The sequence below is a fragment of the Argopecten irradians genome, chromosome 6 (genome assembly GCF_041381155.1).
Source record: "Argopecten irradians isolate NY chromosome 6, Ai_NY, whole genome shotgun sequence".
NCBI lineage: Eukaryota > Metazoa > Mollusca > Bivalvia > Pectinida > Pectinidae > Argopecten > Argopecten irradians.
In genome coordinates this window covers 20,114,349-20,138,479 of record NC_091139.1, presented here as the reverse complement: position 1 = coordinate 20,138,479, position 24,131 = coordinate 20,114,349, and the positions used below count along the sequence as shown (strand labels likewise).

Here is a 24,131-nt window from a genome sequence, read left to right as displayed (position 1 = left end):
CTGGTTATCACTTAATTATCATACATAAGAATTTGGATTTTTTACTTTTCTAATCTTCCCACTTGACTTTCGTCTCTTCCTAATGATTTACGTCTTCTTAGGCACTTCCTCACGTTTGCCTTTTTGTTGAGCATTCTCCCTTGCAAGAGAAGTCTCTGGGTTCTGTTTCTACACCATTGTCTATGAAAGTGGTAGTATCTGCTCCTGCTTAACGTTCAGCATGAAGGCAATGGGACAAATGATTTGATCAGTATAACGTTGTTTATCCAACAGTAAAGTTTTTCGAACATGATTGATATCGAAAAATTTTCAAATAAAATGCAAGATTTGTTTCATTATTTTTCTACACTTAAAAAAATCAATAATAGACGACTAAACTTATTTCAAGTATTAATGCGATTTCAAGATTGACACGAAAGGTAAAAAGTCTAGATAACGTAGGCCTACCAAGTTTTAAAACCCTGAAAATATCAACGTATCTCGATAATAAAAAGACGAGGAAAATACAAATCTAGAATGATGACTATAATGGCTCATCGAGGAAACAAGGTGGGTTTATGCCTTTACAATAAAATGTTATTGGTATTCGGCATGTGTATTTGTATGTATCTATAAGAACTAACATCGGGGGAAAATGACGCAACATACTCCAAATCGTTCCACGGAGTTTGATGGGGCGATGATTCTGGACAAACATTGGGGCGAAATGCATAATCAGCGTTTTCTCCAAGGCATCTGAGGGACTTCTCGTGTGTGTATATACCTGGCATGTCTTCCGGTATGTACCACAGTCAGAAAGGTATGAGTTTTTGTCGTCTGCTGCATAATTCGTCAGAAAATGAATGTTCCACTTGTTCTCTCTGTATTGGGCAATCATGTTCATGGTATTATTCAGAAATATATAATATAAATAACCGTTACTCCTTTGCCAATGGTTTGGTTTGCATTGTTAGGATTATCTTATAGATATCAGACACAAACATGAGAAGTGATACAGATTGATGAAGCTTACAAGAGAGCTTTGTGCTCGAAGAGAGATCTCGCTTGAAAATGTTCCATTCCCTGGCGGTTGAGGACATGGTCGAAATTAGCAAAGTTATGTATGTGATATAGGATGTGGCCTTAGTGGGAGTTTTCTATGATTTCTTTGAATTCAAATCTACTTGTTGTTTATTTATATTACAAATGTTTCCGCTTTTCTTATAAACAGCATGATGATTCAAACCAGAATTAACTGACATTGATATGTATGAGATCCATTTTGTAGATAGCTTAATTCTCCTCAAGTTAGACGGATACTCCTCTTTTGTTTTCCAGGAATGTCTATATAAAGCTATATTTCAATAGTTTGTTCCCAATTTATTGATTTTATCGTCATTTTATTAGTGTGCGTTTAATAGATACGGATGTAGGTTATAACCCAAAGTCAAATTTATAAACAGTTAAGTGGTCTTAGCATTAGGAAATCAAACACAGCCGAAAACATATTTTATAAGTTTTATGGGGTAGTAATGGAGCAATGCTGTAGAAAAAGTTTGGGATAGTTTTATCTTCCATAAAGAGCCCTCATCATCGTCAATCTATCTAAAATACCTTATGATTAGAGTAATTCTTGAGAGATACCTGTAACTGGTACGTGTAGTTTAGTTTTGAGTGTTTAAAGAGGACCTGAATTTACACAAGTTGCTTGTCTATGGCTAGTACACGTGTCAATATTTTAGCAATGACATTTCAAGGTCATACATACTTTTAGTGTCAGGGTCATGCAAAATTTTGAATGGCAAAATATCGCTGGAATTGACTGATTTTTGTCTTATCACTCAATGGAGTTTCGTCAAGATCAAATTTACTCAAAATTATCAATACTGGTCAATCTTTGTCTATCTTTATGTCTGTCTTACTTTTGTAATATAAGAATACTACAATAAAAGTCATCAAATTTTGAATCTTACTGTTCTTGCAGCGCAATTTCATGATTTTTTGTGAGAAGTAGACAAGCTTTTCTTCACACAATGTTAAGGCATGGATGTCAATATTATGATATGGTGCTTTTATAACTATGTGTCATTTTTTCCTCAGACCCACTTTGGGAATTCACGGTTGGTTAGTTATTGATTGGAGATTGTGGGTAAAGGGAATTTTTTAGTTGTAATGTTTTAATATACACCCAACGGAGTACATACTGGACCGATTGGATAACTTGTCCCATATCACACGGGTCTGGTATATACAAGCTAGAATATATGTCAAATTATGGTATGCCTGACTGAATCATTACACGAACAATTCAAATCTGGCACGTGTGATGGGCAAACGTCCCAGTAGTCCTCCCATAATTACATGTGGCGTTTCAAAACAAAACATTTATTATTAAATCAATTGTCCTTTTAATGAAGTTTCAAATTTTGAATATGCCAATGGGTAGCACTGTCGGGTTTACCATCTTGATAGTATTAACATGCTAATATTGATATTTTTTCAGTCGCTGACTTTGAATTGTACTTAAAGATTGCCCACTTGATTAGAAGGTCTAGATCAATCATATCGGCGTTGATCGATATTTCAAAAACATACAAATGTATAATGAGTTCAAATATTTGATCCAGTCAATCAAATGCATTATGATTGCAATTGATTTTTGGAATCTACGACACCATTGAAACCGTCGTGCTGAACGTTTAGTAGTAAAGTTCTGCTTCAATGGCCCCGATAGTGTTTATAGCCATGAATTCGCATAGACCTAGCATTATCTCCTCTAGCTCTGTTATGATTCGGCGCAAGCATAGCGTACTATGTGTATACTATATGCGGTGTAAGTGTACCTGTTTGTACACACTTTCCTCTACCGTGACCCACCTGTGTTGAACGCGTTCTTGTGTTTGCTGATATTTCATATATATTTAAACTTTCTGTGATTCATTAATGGGATTAAACGAATTAAGGCTCCAGTGGTGACCTGATTACCAGACTAGTGTGTAATTGATCTGCCATCTTGATCTACTCTTTATTTTGGAGTGTACTTTACAGTGTCAGTGTGTAACATTGATATAACATACCGGTCGTGGTTGACAGTTTCCATTTTTCATTGAACCATGTCTACTTTACTCCTGGCTATCGCCATAGTCATCACATCGGCCACAGTAACATGTAAGTAGATTTTAAAATTTATTTAATTTGATAAATTTGTTTTTATTTTGCCATATATGTGAGATTATCAAAAGCCCTGTTAAACACCAGTGGCTGTATGATATCGGTACATTGTTTTTATGCCATGCTGTTTTCGTTGAGACATTACTACGAATTTAGGTTATTTCATTATATATCACAAATGTTCATATAGTTATGAAGATATGTTTCTGTCTGATCCTGCCATACAATGCTTTTATTCGTGGTATTTATTTTGCAAAACTGTGGGATAGCGTATAAAATGCCTGATAGGCCTAGTATGCCATCTTTGTCTGTCTCAATTATGCCATATTGGTCTTTGAGTTGCAGCAATGTCTTGTGCCAGTCTAGAAGACACTATAGGTCACCCATAAGGTAGCCTCGAGGGAATACTGATTCATAAAATAGCCGGGTTTTAAAGGGTTAGCTACTGTGTTTTATTGCTCGCCCATTCATAAATATTTATCGAACGACCTCTCCTGATGTCTCGTTCAACAAGGGATCTGGGTTAAATGTCACCTTGGCATTTTCTCTCTATACAAACGCACTGGGTATCAACAGGGAAAAACTTCGTGCATGACAACATACGAGGCTGAGCGCCACGAGGCATTTCCACCGACCAATCAAATGCAAGTGTTCTCTTACGCCTACCGACACACCCCCATTAAACATACATACACGTATATATATAAATGTATGTGTGTGTATATACACACACTGGTGATGTTATGAATTCATCATTATATGCGCACGATATGTCTCTAAAATTAGTCACTCTTGCCCATGCGCTTTAAATATCTTTACCAGAATTAAAATTTATTTGAAATTCTTAATCAACAGAAATTTGACAAATCCATGTACCATGAAGAATTATAACATGGAAACAGGAAACAAAAATGGTCTTCATACCAACTATAACACTATATGTTTACATTAAACATTTAAATAGAGCATAGTCATAAGATCATTTCTTGGCGTCAAATGAAATAAATGATTATAATTCTCGCACTGGGTGTTCCAGTGGAAATTTACAGCTGGCTCTCCGCCAGTAATACAATGTCATTAACGGCAGTTTATTGATAGGGAATACAAATAATACAATGCAATACACGATTTAAGTACACATATCATAGTTGTATGTATATGTAGTCACTTCCCCATTGAATTCCTCTTTTTTCCTTTTTTTATCTCACTTGTATCTTTAAATATATATATATATATATGAGTTTTTTCTAGCAACATGTCATTATAAGTTTATTGTTCACATTCAACTCTTGGACCGCATACATATATTTGTACACTTGAAATCTGAAAGTTGAATATAGTGAACAAAATTTCTAAACTGAGACTTCAAAAGAGTAAAATGGTCGACAGTAAAAAGATCTCAATATGTAAAACAACTTAATTTCTCTTTCTAATTAGTAATATTTGATTAGAAAGATCCTTTCGTGCATTTAACCTAAATCAGAATTGAAACGTGACAATAAGGTTACAAACAACTTTGGGGGACTAGAAAGCCACTTATGTGGAACTCGTGTAGATTTAATGCTGTCCTAACTATACAACCAAAACATAGTTTATGGTGATACATACAGTCAGAACTGTCGCGGCCACCTGAATCGGGCCGTATGACGCGAACTGTCTTGACATTCCTTTTAGCTTGAATGTGTGCCAGGGATTAATATGTACATAATACGAGGCAACACACCTAATAGGCTATGCGGAATTACCATTGTCTCTGTAGGTCAACCCATTGTAAGAGAGACTAATCCTACCGGAGTATATGGGTCAACCATTGCAACATTGAATAATAATCTGACAAAACGTCATTACACTGTTGAATAGACTATAACAACAGAATCAGTAAAACAAATAAATGTGGTGTTTATGTTCCATATGTACGTAATTTTAAGCTTATATAATCAACACAGATGTATAATAAAATTGGCAAACAAGAAGAAGAAAAGAAGAACAAAATTTTCATTACATTGTAATTTATGAATATATAAATGAAAATTTTTGCTTTTCTTCGTCTTCTATTTTTCGAAAGAAACAATATCTCTTTGGCATTTAGTGTATCAGTCGTATATGGAATTATATACATATATATATATATATATATATATTTGTCAGGTAACCTGTATTGTCCAAATATTACAACTATATCTGTGTTGTACATTTAATATTTGTCATAACATACAATGCAAGTTTTAAACTAATTGCTATATCTGAATATTTTTATTTGCTGGAAATACGTTCCCTTTTGCCTATTGATAGAATGCGCTGAATAAGACAATCATTAAATCTTGTTACTTAGCCATAGAAACAAGACCGAATAATAAAAAAATAGCAGTTTCTTTTAAAAAAGAGGATAGATTAAGTGTTTTCTTTTTAAAGATGAATTATTTAAGTTCAAACGTCTATCGTGTCAAAACAATGATGTATTCAAATTTCCAAAGCACCAATACTATTTTTTTTTTATTTTTTTTTTGTTAAATATTTAGCCGGTTACCTAACTGGGATGTGGCCGTGGAAGACGTGCAAGACGGCCTGCTATCTTGGCTTTGGTTGCTACAGTAGTGAAAAGCCGTTCGACAACACTCAGGGTGTATTGCCTTTATCACCAAAGAAACAGGGGCTGCACTTCCTCCTATACACCCGAAAAAATCCTGTGAAAGCCCGTAAGCTCAACTGGGGCCAGAAAAGAATCCAGGGGAAATTCAATCTTAAGCGAAACTCTGTGTTCATCATTCATGGCTGGATGGACAGCGCAAAGAACCCAAAGATTCGTCAAATGAGAAAAATGATTTTGCGATTCGTAAGTATATCCTGCACTCTGGAATGAATAACTCTTTGTGGTTTTCAGTATTTTATGTACAGCCATGTTATTTGACATATGAACATGCCTTTATGATTACTAAATATTGATGCAATGATTTAATCATCGCATTTAGGTTTGTTTGACAAAACTTTACATAACTAAGACCTATATTTGAATTCCAAAAATAAATGGTATATTCGATATCAGAACATACACAATCTGTCACGAAACATATGGATAAAAGGGGGTTCAGTTGTATTTTCAGCTATATATCGATATAATTCAATTTTGCTTGTTACGAGCATTTTTATTGGCTTAAAAATTACTTTATCAGTCCATAAAGGAAAAAATGGCGTCGCCGATTGTAACGTTGCTTCTGATTGGCTGAGATGACGGCGTAATGATTTCATAGAATGATTTCATAGTCCCAAAATGAATTTTGAATATTGAAGAGATTATCTTTAGTAAATTGAATTATAAGGTTTAATTTGAATAGATTTTTATGTTATGGAGATATAACACAAAAATCTTAGTGTAATCTCATCATAAACCGCTTCGCGGTTTATTTAGAGTACACTCAGATTTTTGTGTTATATCTCCATAACATAAAAAATCTATTCAAGTTCATTCTTAAATATGTTAAAGAAAAAAAATCTTCTTTAGTAACCTTGAAGACAATATTTGTTTTTGATGACAAGCTTTAATGCATTTTTTTTATTCTATAAAAGCATGACGTCAACGTTTTTGCCGTAAACTGGAAGAGAGGTGCTGCTCACAATCTGTACTACCAATCCGCTGCTAACACTAGAATCGTCGCCGCCATGATCTCCAAGTTCTTGATAAGACTTAATTACGAACTGGGCTACAGCATGGAAAAGGTCCACATCATTGGCCACAGTCTTGGAGCACAAATGGCTGGCTATATCGGTACCGAGGTCAAGGGCATCGGTCGGATCTCAGGTAATCAATATGTCTCGCAAGCTTGAATGGACAGTAAATTACACTAGTTGAACGAAACTTGTCTGCAGACATATCATAAATAAGATAACATATGTATACAAGACGTGTGTCGAATGAGTGCCCTATTGCGTTAGGACAAATATTTCAACGGACAACTTAAAGTGAATAAAATGATTTAGACCATGTTTAGGACCATAAAATAATAACGCCAAGAAATGTCAGATAATGCCTTGAACATCTCACATACTAGCCTTTGGGTTCCTTATATATAACAACCCATATTTTCAGTTGCACCACGCATGGTGATATAACTAACTGTTTGCTACAACAAGATCTTACTTTCCTCCTCTGTCAGATTAAACCAATGGATCCTTCTTCTCTTGTCCTTCATCTAGAACCTCCCACATCAAGACATAAATATTTTTGCATCCAAGAGATCATTTTCCCGGCCCAGACTTAACCTAGGTCAACTACCGTTACGGGTGCATATCCCAGATGTAAAGCTCGTCAACTTCCGGCGTACAGACATTAGGAAGTCTACGTAGCTAAGCCATGTTTTTCTGATCACTAATTACATTTACGTATATGGAGCTCCGTTGGTTTAAGTGCATTTGTGTGTCTACAATACGCAGCAGGCACAAGGATACGGAAAAACCTCCACTCATAGAAATTAAATTTCTTTTGCGAAATGAAATTCCTTAATGTGTTTTCATTTGTATAAATCCTTTAGGTAATTGAAAGCTAATCAATTCTTGTTATCTAAATCCTTTATGATATATAAGAAACATGATACAGACCACTGGGTTGAGATATTTTAAAACCGTTCATTGCAGACGAACGATCGTGTCACATAACTCCAGACACCGCTACTTAAATCGTATTCCTTCTTACCTTCACAAAAAATGAGTAATTATAACCCAAGTGGTGGAGTAACGATAAACTATATTATATAACATAGTACGCATGGTAATTAGACAAGCTTATCTTCCATTAATGCTATGTAGACTAACTACTACATATTCTCTACCACTAAGAAATAAGACAAGAATAGTCACTAATTTCCCCCTATGTGTCTACGTAAGACAGACCGCCTCTCCTTGCCCCCTCGATCGTTATAGGGCATTCACCTCACCCAGATGCCATGAACTAGATTGTATCATATTGGTTTTGGTTTAGCGTATTGTGGGACATTACAATGAGATAACCATGTGTCTGTGTTGTTTTACAATCTATCTCTTACCGTTAGTATGTAAAGCGGTAGGGCAACCGAGTCTTTTTCTGACCAAATATTAAAGTTCAGTTCCCATTTTTTATTAATCTACATATACCAAATTTAAACGAGGATTATTATTTATAACTTATTTTGTTTTCTTTGCACGAATTGTGTGTATGTTTCATTACTTCGTGTCTAGCTGTATTTCAAACAGTTCTATACACCAAAATTTAAGTCTTTCAAAATTATATTTAAACTGTTTAAACTGATGATATATTTTCTTGAGGGATGCCAATAACATAATGCGTTTTGTGTTTGTAGGTATAGACCCCGCCGGACCGTCATTCGAAGGGTACCCGCCGGAGACAACCCTAGACCCCACTGATGCCCTGTTTGTAGACGTTCTTCACACTGACGCGAAGGATTTGTTTGTGCTAGGTGAGAGTCCAACTAAATTAATCAAGTATCTTTTTTTATGCATTTATCAATAATTCATTGCCCATATATTTTGTACAAGTTATGATCAATTGTTATATTTTCGTCAATACATCATTATTTTATTTCTTCCTTTAAGGTCATCCTGGATTTGGCGCTAAGTCAAGAATGGGGCATGCCGATTTTTATGCGAATGGTGGACATTCCCAGCCAGGATGTCCTTCCACGATGAACCAACAGCTAGGCCTGATAGTGACCGGAAGTATTGGTAGGTTGACTAAGATAATTATCGATATTCCAGATTTGACATTTAACTTTCATCTGGGGAAAATATTAGTCTCTTGGCCAATCCCCTATATGAATCGTTTAGTTTCTTAATTAAATGGAATTCTGTAATACTTCTTTTTATCAAGTATTGTCAACTTTATACTTATTAATTAATATATTGTCTGTATTTTTTTCTCTCAGATGTCTTCATGAACATGGGATGTAGTCACATCCGGGCAATGAATCTGTATCTGGAATCTATCAATATACGAAAGTGTAAATTTACCTCGTACAACTGTACACATGGGGAGGACTTTACTGTTTCAGAGGGCTGTAACAGCTGTGAAAATGGATGTGCTATCATGGGTTATCACTCAAACATTGGCAACCCACGTGGCGTCTTTGTACTGAACACAAACGATAAGTCGCCATTTTGTATACCGGAAGCAGTTCAATTACCAGAATCAGATAACGAAACAATTATAGATTCTTGACAATTTAGCTAAAGACAAATCAGCAATTTCATTCAAATCACCCAAATGTGAGCTCCAAATGTGTGTGTTGTTTTGATAGCCTCAATCATTCATTACATAATTGTGAAATTATACTCAAAGAAGTGCTCCTCACCGTTAGATGGATTCATCCCCATTGTGTTGAGATACAACCATTATACCCATACAATCTGATGACTATCATGACATTTTACATCCAACCAACGTTTTTCATTTCATGTTTTTCATTCTACAAGTGTTAGCTCACCTTTACATGTTTCGTTTTCAATGATATTAAGTAGTGTGTGTCTCATGCTCATGTTTTCCCTGATATTATATCGTTTTATGTGAAGAGTATATGACCGCGTGTGTGGCGAGTATGGGAGTATATGACCATGTGTGTGGCGAGTATGAGGGGTGTTTGTGTGTGTTAATGGGAGTATTAGGATTTTTAGAGTACAGAATAGAGTGTGTTTGAATGTTTTACGATTAGTATACCTGAATATGTTCTAATGGTTAGTCATTTTGTAATTTATTCATAGAGCAACTCCGAACTGAGATAATTACCTAAAACTGTAATGTATCTTTCCTGTAAATTTTCTATGACATTGCATTAACATTCAAGATTTAAACTGAAAACATGAAATTAAGATACGATATTCTATATGTATGTATAATATCACATATGCATAAAACATGCATCTATATAACGCATGAATTATACTGCTAAGTTTTTTGTGTCGGTATTGTTCCATGAATAACTGGCAATTCGCCTTCCTATTAGTTCTTATTAGAGAGATGTGCATGTGTATTTATTATGGTGTGAATGCAGAACGAATGTAACGTTAATAATTGCTGTGTTTACGTATTAAAGCTGGCCAGTGGGTATTAATCTAAATGTATAGCCATAAACGTCATATCTTACTCAAATCTCATGAGAGGTATATAACAACAATATACCAGTATGAGTGCCATTCCACGACAGACTTTTTAACATCCATTTACCGGTTCTTGTCCTCGATGCATCTGTACATATGGCTAATACATCATCCGCAAAGTATGTAAGAACGTGTATAATAGAGAAATACGACACGATACGTTCGACAACGAATATTTAAATGATCAATTGAATTCGATCCATATTGGGTCCGTGAATAAACATTGAAAATATTCAAACGTATTTTTATTTAAATCTTAACGCCTTGATTAAGAATTTTAAATGGTATCATTTTATAAATCTTATTGTCATGAGTTTTGAATATATTTTAATTCACTTGGATATTTGGTATTTTTTAATCTGGTCAGGAGAGAATAATAACGATTTTTTTAATCGAAATATTATTCAACAAAATTTTTATGAAATCAATGCTTTTGGATCGGGATTTGAGCATTTTAGCTTTGGTGCTGTGCCAGCCATTTTACGTGTGTGTATGTATGAGCTACGTCAGAGAAGGTCAGATATACAAGCAACTACAATGCAAATCTGTTATACATGCTATTGTACATTGATATAACGGTTCAATGGAGCCGATTTAGTACGTTGTTAAGTCAAGGGTACTACTGTACTCGTATTGTTAAATAAAGAGTATTTATTTGCTATATTATTTGTTGTGTCTGTTTTATGGGCTAAAGAATATCAGACGCTTGCTATATTATTTGTTGTGTCTGTTTTATGGGCTAAAGAATATCAGACGCTTGCTATATTATTTGTTGTGTCTGTTTTATGGGCTAAAGAATATCAGACGCTTGCTATATTATTTGTTGTGTCTGTTTTATGGGCTAAAGAATATCAGACGCTTGCTATATTATTTGTTGTGTCTGTTTTATGGGCTAAAGAATATCAGACGCTTGCTATATTATTTGTTGTGTCTGTTTTATGGGCTAAAGAATATCAGACGCTTGCTATATTATTTGTTGTGTCTGTTTTATGGGCTAAAGAATATCAGACGCTTGCTATATTATTTGTTGTGTCTGTTTTATGGGCTAAAGAATATCAGACGCTTGCTATATTATTTGTTGTGTCTGTTTTATGGGCTAAAGAATATCAGACGCTTGCTATATTATTTGTTGTGTCTGTTTTATGGGCTAAAGAATATCAGACGCTTGCTATATTATTTGTTGTGTCTGTTTTATGGGCTAAAGAATATCAGACGCTTGCTATATTATTTGTTGTGTCTGTTTTATGGGCTAAAGAATATCAGACGCTTGCTATATTATTTGTTGTGTCTGTTTTATGGGCTAAAGAATATCAGACGCTTGCTATATTATTTGTTGTGTCTGTTTTATGGGCTAAAGAATATCAGACGCTTGCTATATTATTTGTTGTGTCTGTTTTATGGGCTAAAGAATATCAGACGCTTGCTATATTATTTGTTGTGTCTGTTTTATGGGCTAACGAATATCAGACGCGACTAAATACCACACAAAGAGTTAAATCAAGCAACCAGCAATATGTAAGGTTTACCATATGTTATATGTATCATATGCACAGACAGATAACTTGTATACATATTTTACCTGCACACAGGCACAGTCAGCGTTATGCACACAAGTCTACCAAAATAGCTTTTAAAGTGCCATTATGTTTTACAGCAAAATATCACTAGGCATAACATTATAGTACTTTTAATAACAATAGTGTATATGGAGATATCATTGTGTAACTGTTCAGTGATGTTTTAATACATTTTACAAAGTATTGGGTAACACGATTACCTATTGAGAGACTTCATTCCACAGTCATGCATATGCAGCGTTTTGTTGTTTGGTTGATTAAAATTAAAGTTCTCTCCCATTGACAGCCAAGGTAATTTAAGGACAACATCCATTCTATGCGATGCGTTGTGTGCATGAAGATTTTACTGTTTTGGTAGACTGCAGTATGCATGTCTCCCATGTCCTCGTAATAACGGAACCTATTTAAAGTGAGACCTCATTGAAGCATGCTGCCAGGCACACAGAACAACCACTTCCAATTACATTACACCGATAACAAGCAAAGCATCGTCGATACGCCAGGGTTTCCTATCACTTACGATTTCTACACCCCTGGACTATCTCACAGTTAAACTGGATGCAAAAGAACGGGTAATTTAGTCCTTTGATATACATCAATACAGCCGTGTAATGGTACACTGTGGTTGGCTGTGTGGCTTTGATGTTGGACGTCGCTCTCTGTAACCTTCAAAGGAAATACATGTATATGCAGACCTGTGATTGGTTCAGATGTTTTCCGCTGAGCTCCTCCCATTTTTACTGTGAAATATTCCAGGGGTGTAGAGTTGGAAGTGATCGGAACCTTTTTTGAGTGTCAAGGATGGCAAAGCAGTGGTATTACTCGCTTTACGCTGGATGTTACAGAGGAGCAAAAACTACTAGAGGGTCTACTAGTTTTGTAAACTATAGTATTTCTCTATCTCAGGTTGGAGACAGAACTTGTAGTCTTCCTCACAACTCGAAGACAAAAGTATCAGGAGAGAAGTTAGGAAGAACGTCAGCTGTTAAGAGAAATTATAAAGTCCCAAAATTAGTTACCTTTTATGATCATGCAATTGGAGCAATAGGTACAAATCCAATTTATAGAGGACAATGTTATTTCATTTTCATACAAATATTGGAGCATTAGGTTAAATTGAGTATGTAATAAGCATTAATCTGGAACAAGATAATGACGGTCTTGTCTCTTGGATCACATAACTAACATATCGACCATTGATCACCAAGGCCTCAAGGATAAATGTAGTACACGAGCTCTAGTTCCCTGACAAACACTGTCTGAGGTAATGACGTCTTGTGGTGTCCCAGTTAGGCATTGAGGCACCGATGATAATATTTCCTTTTGTATAAAATGCACACTGTGTTATACTATTAGGACCGAAGCCGATATTGGCGATAAGTATGTAAATGTTTTCGTTTCATACATTTTGTTTGTAATACATAAAATATAACAATTCTACACGTTATCGTAATCGGAAATGGACGAGGGGTTAAGATGTAATAACACACCAAAATAAAGCTTCAATTTAAAACACAATCAAAACATGAACACAAAATAACATTTCGTAGGGTGTTATCGCAAGACAACTATTTGTTTTTATTTATATTACATTATATAAACATCATTCATTTTCAAACCATATTCTTATTGACAAAATGGCTGATGCGCAGTAGTTGACAAGTAGAATTTACCGTGAGCATGATGCATGTTGGCATGGTTACCCATTTCGGAGCATCCATGTCCGCACGAATGACATCTTCCGGCGTCGAAGTCGGCTTTGCTATTGCACGGGAATGCCCTGAACGAGCAGCTGGTCGATGAAATAGATGCGGTAAACAGGTCTATGGCCCGCATGTGACTACATGCAATAGTATCGGTGAATTCTGAAATAAACACCGAGGAAAATACAGGTTATCTGTTACATAAGATGTTTATGATTTATAATTTGATATACATATATTTAAATGCTTTATTGAATGATATTTTACGTAAAATAATCAAGTAATAAATAACTTTTTAATGAAAAAAAAATCTAACGTTCAAGAGTCGCTTCTGCTCAATATATCGTTTCCATTTCATACGCGTCGGAAAACACGTCCATCATAGACCGCTTGCTTCGTGCCATATACTTCAATCAGTAGACAGTGGTGCACAGTAATTAGATCTAGGTGTATCGTGGTGCAGTGTAATTGACCATGGGTATATGACAATAATTTGAAGGACTTTCACTACTGACACGACAGCCTGTATCTCATGACTGGAATTAGTCCTACATCCATGTTGTCTCTGGCTGTTATTTCTCTATTTATTTTCAACATGTCCACGTCACGATGTTACTGATGATCGATAAACACAAATAGTGTAACAGAAGCATGTCAGCTTTCATGCGAATTAAAAACTTTAAAGATCTTCTGATTTCTATATTTGTTTTATGTCTTTGTAAACATTGACGGGAGAGAGTTTTGTCGTTCTTCTGTTAGAAATAATAGTGTACTAGTATATATATCTTGGGTAACTGAGTATGCTGTTTAGGTGCGATGGTGGCCAGGTAGTAAATAATCGATCATGTCACAACACACTAACATCCTCAGGCTTAAGGAAGGGTGATGATTATAGTGTCGTACCATTGGTGTTTAACACGCTGGTATATCAAGACACATACTGACTTATATATAGAGATAGGTATGAATCTCCTTCGTGATACAAATTGGGCAATTTAGTTCGAAGAGAGTTTTCTGTTCAGTGAAAATAAAGACTCGTAACTAAGTCCATTGTTAAGTCTCTAATGACACTTGGTATCATATTAAAGGTGATCATCTTAACTTTTAATCAAGACAATCGCTGTTGAGATATCTTGTCTGATTAATTTTTGACAACACTTTGAACTAAATTGCCAAGTTTGGCATCAATGAGGAGTTCCATATATATCTCTATATGTTAGTCTATAGTGGGGCTTTGACTGACCAGCGTGCTAAACACCTATGTGTTTTACATATGCGTTTGAAGTTTGATGCAACGAGTAGGCTGGACTGACTATTTGCCAGTGAGAGAACTCCAGCGTTAATCTACCTCAAAAACCGGACTTCATGATAAATGGTCATAGCTGTGAAATGAACAAAAAGGCTAAAAAATGAAACGATATCAACTCATTTTAGCTTGTGTAGTGATTTTGAGAATATAGATTATTTTATTAGAATGTTAATATGTTTAGGAAAGATGGATGTTTTATTTAGTGTGAATAGGGAACATAGTTATACTATACTTAAGTACGGAGGCTTTTGAGTACTGTAAAGGCTGTAACAGTAATCTGGTATAGGTTTATGCATCTCGCTTTGGTTCGTTGATAGCAACTTGCCATTTAAACGTTATAGTTTACGGAGACACTGAAAGTCAGTTGTTTACTGTATACACGATCAGTGTCGCATTGCGGACATCGCCTTGGTCCATATCAGGCACATGTTGAGCACGTGCATAAGGTAAAAGGTTAGGAGGATTGGTCAATAGAACAATTTGGGAGTTCATGAATATTAGTTAATATTGAAGCCGTATAAATAGAGGTGCGCGCTTTACTTAAAGAGAGTTTTCCTCTAGTTTTAGAAGTAGGTGGAAGTGCCGTTACTTTGTGAGGATGAACTTGTAAATAGATTTGTGTGAACATTGTGTGAAAGAGCCTGGCCAGGGTTAGTGTGAAAGTACGATGTGGATTTATACTGTGTTGTTAACTGTACTTTGGATTCAATGTGGATTAATAAAGTTCGGAACTGTGTCCATGTTTCAAGTTGTTTATCGCACAACATTTCATCCCAAAAAGAACTCATAAACGTTACACATGTTACTAAAACATCCACCTATGAAAGGGAAGTAACTCTAACTTATGTATGAATGAATCACAAATATTATTCAACCATGGCTTTCCTGCATATAAAGTCACAGAATCCTGTGAATGCCCTGACATACTTCTCACAAAGATATATATATCTAATTTCAAACTCAATTTTAACATCAGATTCTATCTGCTAATCGCTCACTTACTTTTGGCATATGGAGAGTCTTGTATAATACAAATAGCATAAAAATCAGGACATTTTCCGGTGGTGTCCCTGATACATCGATTCACAATTGAACAGTTTGGACAATTTCATTATTTGTTCTGTTATTATTGAGGAGTCTTGTTATTATTGAGGAGTTTTCACAAGTAATATATAAAGAGTGATTGCTACTTCTTATAAGTGTATTTGAATTTAACATATCCATCGATCAATGTTTATTTATTGCCATGATAAAATGGATGAACGATCATGAATACTATTCAAGCATAATTTCCCTGATATAGACAAACAGTATAGTAGTATACGATTCTTTCAAGCCTTATCAGTCAACAGTCAAAACTCTTTTCCCGAGGTGTTGAAACCAACACGAAAAAAAATTTATAGGGTCGGTCTCAACACCGAGGGAAAAGAGTTTTGACTCTTGACTACTATGGCATGAACAATTGTTTTGTTGACTGAACCATTATCTTAAACTTGTCACAGATTTTTGTCGAAATTAGCTATGACGTTAACAATCACGCCCATACAAAAGTTCCTCGCCGGTCAACAGTCAAACTATTGGCCGGTCAATAGTTTCTGAGGATTTGTATATGTGTAACGACTTTCAAGAAATTTCCTGTGAAAACAGTCAAAAGTACTTTATTGATATCTATAGAGAGAGGCAGGTAACAAAACCAGCTCATATTACTATTGAATTATTCGTTATTTTGTAATATAAACCTTTAAGTTCATTTAATTGAATATTAAGCATACGTACTCTCTATTTGCAGTGTAATCAGGTTGAATACATGGTGGAGGGCTTCGTTTGAACATCCCGGCTGTTTCTCGCCACCGTTTGGATAAAAGTCTGCATGCCCAAGAGCTTTCTCCAACCCGAAACCTATGAGATGAAATCATGATAAATCTACCATGCAGATATTAATTAAAGTGGCTTAAATAAAAACAATATAGTAGCTAAATACCAGACATGTTATTTCTGTACTCTAAATGTATGGATCATAAAATTATATGTGGTCATATTTTGTAATCGATTCAATTGGAAAGGGGTATTTTTGTTATCTCACTTAGTTCAATTACCCCATATTGTTCTTTTTTTACCTAGTTCAAGCAATGAGTCGGAGTCTGTATGAATAGCGTCCACAAAGATGGCGTCGGTTGGGTCCAGTCTCACTTCAGCGTCAAAGTTTTCAAAAAGTGGACCAGCTGGATCCAATCCTGACATTAACATACAATAACCCATTTTGTCAGTAAAGAACAATAAACTAATAAACATAACTTGGAACTTAAAAAAGTACTATCTCCAATTGTTTGTACTATTTTAACGAATTCCTATTTTTCCATACCATAGATATGAAAAAGTTGCAAAATATGAATATAAATAATAAATATCTTTATATGAATATTATTATTAAAGTTTTTTGTGGTTATAAACCTCAATAAATTTTGAGATAAATTCATCTTGAACTGTATGCATTCCTTTTAATATCTACCTGGCCCCAGTTTCATGAACATTTCTTATATTTAAGGAATTCCTTGGCTTAAAACTATTAGTAAAGAATTACGGATTATAAGGAAGCGCTCCTTAACTTAAGATTTCTGAAATGATTTCCTATAGAAAATTGTAAGTTAAAGCCACACTATAGGCCTACGTGACTATCGACAAAAAGTCAAGTTAGATTCCAACCCGATATTGTTAGTATTTGTAGATGTAGTTGAAATTAAGTTATGTCAAAGAATGTTTAAAATGATTTCTTAATAACTTTGATACAGCACTTGTTGAAATTCGATACTTGTAAACATGCCTTCATTTTAAACTGGTCGCCATAGAAGTTACGACTATTGCCGAACGGCAGTCGGAAAGTTCATGACCCGTTCTCGGAAGAGTTCGGACAGACGTTACGTAGTTACGACAGTCACATGACGTTCTCGGCAACGACGTTAAAATGTCGGCTTACTTCGGCTTGTTTGACTAAGTGGGACCCACCTAGCGATGTTCAATATTTATTTGATTTTTGTCAAAAGTTTCCGAATCATTATCACTCATCTTGACTTCGATTTAGTCCCATCTCTGCATGATTTATAACAGGATTTATTTTTCACCATTCTTCTAAATTATGAAAAAAAGTAAGACAGATACGGATAGTGGGGCTTTAAAGAATGTTCATGAAACTGGACCCTTTGATTATAAATGTAAACAAGGTAAATCTACATCAACCAGTTGTGTCAGAGTTCGTAATAGAAAGTATTGTCTGTGACAGGATCCCTACCTGTGATTCTACCAATGCCGTGTACTCGTCTCCCAGCATATCCTGCTATATGGGATCCCAGACTGTGGCCTATCAGGTGGACACGACTATACGACAGTCTAGCTGAATTGTGAAGCATCTCGAGAAGCTTAGCGATAATGGCGCCCACCACCCGGGTATTGGCCGCGGCTTGAATGTAGTTAATATTGTCGGCCCCTAGGGACCAATCTACTATGATCACATTCACAGAACCCTGCAAAATACAAAAAAATGCAGGAATTAGAAGAGCTTAGAAATTATCAATCTGATCAAAATATAGATCCTTATTATCAACACGATTGATATGAAGATCTGAAAACATTTTATTAGGGGTCATGTTCAGGTGACCTTTGGAAAAGGTCAATCGAATTGCTGCATGCAGAATCTTGAAAGTGATATTCAACAAATAAATTGAAAAAGCTGTCAGAATTATTTTCGTGTATGTAGTCATCTCGCCCCAAGAGCACAACAAAGCAAATTGCAAATGTATACTGGGGCGAAATGGCGTTTTCATTTAATGTAGCAAGGTGTAGAAAATGCATTCGATCTGAAGTGCGAGTTTAATAATGGTCAGCTGGACATGACCCCAAATGGGATGTTGTCATATTCTCATCAAACGTAGTTATAAGAATATTTATTTTAATCAGATTGAGAAATGATGTGACATAACGCACAATGTTCGGTCAGTTTTACGTCAAGCCGGAATTTCATTGGAAAAAACATTGAACAGTAAAATGATAAAAGCGCATTACTATTTTTTAATTGAAAAACAGAAAGGATATATTTATTCAATTACGGAAGGACTTTTTACCAACATGTCTGGAACATTTTTTTTCTATTGATGCGTTTTTGTTGAGAAAAGGACGTTTTTGGCGCGACAGATGTAACACGCATCTGTATGCGGTTTCAGTTAAAGTGTCACAGTGGTCATACTGAACACCACATGGCGGTAAAATTTGACACAGAGATTCCCCGAAAACGCACTATCATGACGTCATTTCGTTATAATGAATTGTGACGTCATACTTCAAAATGGTTGACTTTGTTTGTAGACTTGCCGATCGACAGATCCGAAGAGAAAAGATAAAAAAAAAGTGAAAAACGACAAATGCACACAGTACAAAACGGTACTAATTCATGACATAGAGACATGAATTGTAAATATAAAAATACATTTTTCTTCTATTTTAACGACATGTCAGAAAATATAGACTGCGACGTCGTTCTACTTTTTTATCGAACAAAACCTTTGCCTTGCAGAAATGACACAAAATGCAATTTTCAGATTGACTGTTCTGTCACGCAAGTTCAAGAGGTTGAAAAATGACGTTATATTAGGAATTATGTTTTCTATTCAGAATAAAAAATATGTCTTTGCTCAAATATACGTGTGCGAAATCTCTACTAAAAATTAAAAAAAAGTATTCGAAAAATTGCGTTTTTTTCTTTGTCTTGCAGGTTTGCCGAATGTCGGAAATGACGTCAATTGCGCTCGTCATGTTATAAAATAATGACGTCTGTTACATTCAATGACGTTACATAAAAGTTTATACGTTTATATTCAATTGTATTCTCGTAGCATGAGAATTCGCGTTTTATTCCAACTTTCTCAGGAAATTACGCGTTAAAGTGTATCTCGCAAAAATATAGTGATTTACAGAAAACAAACTTTTTTTAATAAGATGATTCAGATATGTGGTATGTCTCGGCCAGGTGTGGAACCAAATCATTCCTAACAAGAATAAATGCACACCCAAGGCAAATAGTGAGCTAAGAAGTATTGAAAAGAACCAAAATCGAGATGCAGTTTACTATTATACACCATCAACACCATGTTTAAAGTTTGGTTGTATTTTTTTTGTGCTAATTTTCAATATCTTCCTTTAAATCTTGTCCGTTTGTTTTGTTTTATTATTATACAATATTATTTTATATATTAAATATAAATTATATATTTCATATATTATTGTGCAAACACATGATTAACATTCTAAAAATATCCGAACTTACGGCTTTTAAGAAAGCTCTTGACATTTCATGCATCCATGCGGAATCCCCGCTGTCTTGGAAGCCGTGAATGATGAGTTTTGTGTCCTTGCTGCCATCGAAATGACTTGATGCAACTGTGGAACTGTGGTATGGATCTAACAAATGGCCAAGGGAAGGATTCTGGTGAGTGAACAACATGAACTTTGGCTGAATATGCTCCGCAGTTTCTGGTAGATGTCCCTTGGCATTGTTAAATGGACTTGCGTTGCTAAAGCAACCGATGTGATCGTAGCAGACCTGTTTAGAAAACAGGAACCCTTTAAAAGAAATAGAACGTCATACTAAAAGTTTGTTGATTTCGTGATCTTTTGTTTAGATTCAGATAAAGCAATCTTAACTTCAGACATTGTGAAAATTATTTGTATTGTGTTGAATACTGACAAACAATCTAGCAGATCTATTCAATGAGTAAAATAAAATCGCAATAACGTTCGGTAAATTAGTCTTGACAACACTTTTAACGGAATTTTTGTCTTTTACAAATTGCTATCGTTTTAATGTTTTAAAGACTTAAATTCAAAGTCATGCGATGTTTTTATTGTCGATGTCAATAGCTCATTTCGCCAGAAATGTTTATAACAAATGAATGTCCCTGCGTCATTATCAATGTGGAACGAGACAAAGCGTATGATGTCAGAATGATATGTGAAGTAGCTTAAGTATTGAACTAGGTGATTTCAAGTGTAACTACAAGATTTTATTAACAATGTATGGTAAAGATTTTCAATGGGGGGGGGGGGGGGGGGGGGGGGGGGGGGGGGGGGGGGGGGGGGGGGGGGGGGGGGGGGGGGGGGGGGGGGGGGGTGGGGGGGGGGGGGGGGGGGGGGGGGGGGGGAAGAGTTTAGACCATGACCTTTCGCAAGACCAACCTGCTTTATGTTATAATCCCATGGATATCTGTGAATTATTATCATCGTATATTTTTACTCTCGTTTAATTTTGGGTCAGTGGGAATCACTGTTCTGATCGTCTTCATTATAATTTTACCCAAATTGAATCATAAATCAAAGACGGTTATTGCTGCCAATATCGCCATATGAACAAATATATACTAGGTTTGAAAAACAATCAATCAAGCAATAGCGTATTTGTGTTATACCAGATCGATTTGTGGAGACAGCAACTGTTGATAAGTATATTCTAGTGTGATAGCAATCTTAATGATGGTGTTAATAATATATAATACATGGTGGCTGATTTTGGCCACATCCCACTGTTACATTGGCGACATCGCCATGCAACAGTGTGACAATGTGCCAAGAGAAGAGCGACAGTGCGACAATGCGCTATGCAGAAGTGCAACAATGTGCGAAGCGTAGAGCCGCAATGTGTCATTAGGTAATGCGACAATATGCCTGGCGATAGTGTGTATGTCATATGGCTCATTTTAGTTTTGTTGCCTGACGCGTTGACGCACTGCCGCATAACGCATAGTCGCACTTTCGCTCTTCGCTTAGCGCACAGTCGCATGGTGGGGTTGCCAATGCGACAGCGCGACATGGCCGAAATATAGGGTACCTAGTTCAGATATGTTACATATGTCTATACAAATACAATCGGTACAAATTTTATATTTCAAAAAGTAAATATGGACCATATTTATTAGAAATTTGATATCAAAGATCAAATTTGATAGTTACCTGTCGTGATGTCCAGCAGTAAAAATATAGAAAGGAGCTTCAAGTACATCGCCATCTTTAACCTGGTTAGCCCGGACAGATAAGACAATAAGGAACTAGAGCATTAGATCACGTGTCGGATTGTGACGTATACCAGGTCAGCAGGTCACGTGTGGGTGGAAATGATACATAGTTCGCCACGTGCAATGTTACAGAGACCATTGAAGTAACAATCGTGTGTTTGTGTTTAATTAGCTTTGGGCGACATTATTTATTAAACAGTCAGAAAAGTAAGCAAAATAATTAAAAAAAACCGCAGGAAATGTTCCTTGGCCTAAAAGTATGACGATCATTACTTCTTGATCATGACTCTTTGGATTTTTCATTATCTTTTAAAGCAATAAATAAGCAACGTTAGTTTTCATACATAGTCATGAGGTAAATCATTGGAGATAAAATTCTCATTTTACAGTTCATGGTTCAAAAAAAATGGTTTCAATATCAAGATACTTGGGATTCTAATCTCCGATTAATCGAAGGTATGACAATAGATCTTATACCTTTCGAAATTTTGTTTAGCTGGAGTATATAGTGATGGCCTCGTCTACTGGTTCGTGCGCATGTTCAGACTGCTGTATAGGAAATGTGTACCACAGGGAGCAAGCTATTTTCAACATAGCCAAATCTGACACAGTAGATATCTGGTGGAGTTCATATTTATACCTACTACGCCAACTACGCCAAATCGAATCACTTGGTTATCGCTGAACAACATAAATCTTTGGTGCTATCCTCGTCTCTTAATTAGTTCGGAGAAGTTTGCAAGTTTTAATGGGACTCACGTTTGCAACCGACATTCGAATGTTCATTGTGATGTTTTCACTGGCCGACGAGTGGATTAAACATTTGTAAGATATGATTTGCACTTGGAACCTTCAGGGTTATTTCCTTAAACGGAGCTGACACCCATGCCCGGGTTCTGTTTACATTATACGGAACTAGTAATCAGATTCGGGTTCCGTTTAGGCGTATACGGAAGAAATAACCAATTGCTTAATTATTTCTGAACGCTCCGAGTTCGACCCTATCCGTAGGCATTTTTATCAATAATTTTCATTCAAACATGAGCTTAAACGGAAGTCCGCTGGTTGGCCAGAGAAAACACGTCGTATTGAAGTTTTTGGGGTGGTGAATGTTAAATTTTTAAGCGTGAGTTTACAGGGGTCTTAAGAATGTAGTTTCAAGGTAAGGGGGACATAGGAAATCACGCAAGTACTTACTTTTCCTATCTGTTTGGAGAGATACATATCCTATTACTTTATTTAGCTAATTAAAAGCATTTAATATTTAACGAGATAGTAAATACAATTTCGCTGGAAGTTGTTGTTGACAGACATGGTATGCCTCAAAGTTCACTGCCATCACTTCTGTACTGTGCTGTACTGTGCTCTCGACATACAGAAAGCACGTCCAAACAGAAATTGAAAACAGGGACTTTTATCGCGAGACCTACTGTATACCCTTAGCTCGCGAAGTTGATATGGTGCTAATTGTCTTGATAATTGACTGCATATATGTTAAATTTATTACATTTTTTCTGTAACAATTGAACCTAACAATTTTAATTATAATTTTTTTTTTATTTTGTGAGGATTTTAGGTAATTAATAAGCAACTTTTTACTTTATTATCACCAAAGAGTATTACAAAAAACTATAAAGAGGATTGCAGCAATTTTTCTTTCTTAAAAAAACCAATATAAATAAAAAAAAATCATTGATACATATCACATCTGTTAAACAATACATATAACATTTTGTTTTGTTTATGGAGCGGAATTGTCTTATACGAATGATGGATATCTTTTCTACTTGACAGAACATTGATTTACGGAAATCTTGTGGGCTATGTGAGAGTTTAGCTCCTAGTATAATTCCTTTTAAGTAAGTTAAAATGTAACTCGTTTTCACAACTGTCTTCAGACAATGAAGCTAAATCGGTCGTATCACGAAGGGAAGTTTCCCCAATTAGTGGCCTTTTACCAATACATTGTATCTCACGATAGTTAAGTATCATTAAAAGACGTTCGTGCATAACATTTAATATGTGTACCCAATAGCTTGGTAAGGGATTGCACTATAAAGCGAGGATTGAAAGATATCAAGCAAAATAATAATTGTCGTAACGGGAAGGTGAAATTGGTCATATTTAGATATCCTTTATCTGATTTTAAAATTGTTACCTGTTCGTAGTAGACTTAACAATGAAGTACAAACGTATG

At 35.5% G+C, this 24,131-nt stretch overlaps 2 protein-coding genes across 2 annotated transcripts; one reads left to right on the top strand and one right to left on the bottom strand.

Annotated features, from left to right (window-relative positions):
- Positions 1-2,723: 2,723 nt before the first annotated feature.
- Positions 2,724-10,951, top strand: LOC138325267 (inactive pancreatic lipase-related protein 1-like). The gene is made up of 6 exons (XM_069270807.1): positions 2,724-3,147; positions 5,670-5,983; positions 6,715-6,946; positions 8,481-8,597; positions 8,734-8,862; positions 9,063-10,951. Exons 1-6 carry the CDS (start codon positions 3,093-3,095, stop codon positions 9,353-9,355), a joined length of 1,140 nt encoding a protein of 379 aa, XP_069126908.1. The 5' UTR covers positions 2,724-3,092; the 3' UTR covers positions 9,356-10,951.
- Positions 10,952-13,404: 2,453 nt separating this feature from the next.
- Positions 13,405-22,000, bottom strand: LOC138326303 (inactive pancreatic lipase-related protein 1-like). Its single transcript, XM_069272421.1, has 6 exons — positions 21,873-22,000; positions 20,194-20,489; positions 18,166-18,397; positions 16,997-17,113; positions 16,656-16,778; positions 13,405-13,732 (listed from the first exon to the last, which is right to left on the bottom strand). The coding sequence occupies exons 1-6, from the start codon at positions 21,925-21,927 to the stop codon at positions 13,494-13,496; spliced, it is 1,062 nt and encodes a 353-aa protein (XP_069128522.1). The 5' UTR covers positions 21,928-22,000; the 3' UTR covers positions 13,405-13,493.
- Positions 22,001-24,131: the final 2,131 nt, after the last annotated feature.

Bases quoted from the DNA above. Each gene is read 5' to 3' on its own strand.
- LOC138325267 (XM_069270807.1), top strand. From the start codon at position 3,093: ATGTCTACTTTACTCCTGGCTATCGCCATAGTCATCACATCGGCCACA. The intron at 3,148-5,669 runs GTAAGTAGATTT...TTAAATATTTAG, and splicing joins CACATCGGCCACAGTAACAT to CCGGTTACCTAACTGGGATG. The intron at 8,598-8,733 runs GTGAGAGTCCAA...TCTTCCTTTAAG, and splicing joins GAAGGATTTGTTTGTGCTAG to GTCATCCTGGATTTGGCGCT.
- LOC138326303 (XM_069272421.1), bottom strand. From the start codon at position 21,927: ATGGCGATGTACTTGAAGCTCCTTTCTATATTTTTACTGCTGGACATC. The intron at 20,490-21,872 runs GTAACTATCAAA...TTTCTTTTAAAG, and splicing joins ACTGCTGGACATCACGACAG to GGTTCCTGTTTTCTAAACAG. The intron at 18,398-20,193 runs GTAAGTTCGGAT...TGTATTTTGCAG, and splicing joins CAAGAGCTTTCTTAAAAGCC to GGTTCTGTGAATGTGATCAT.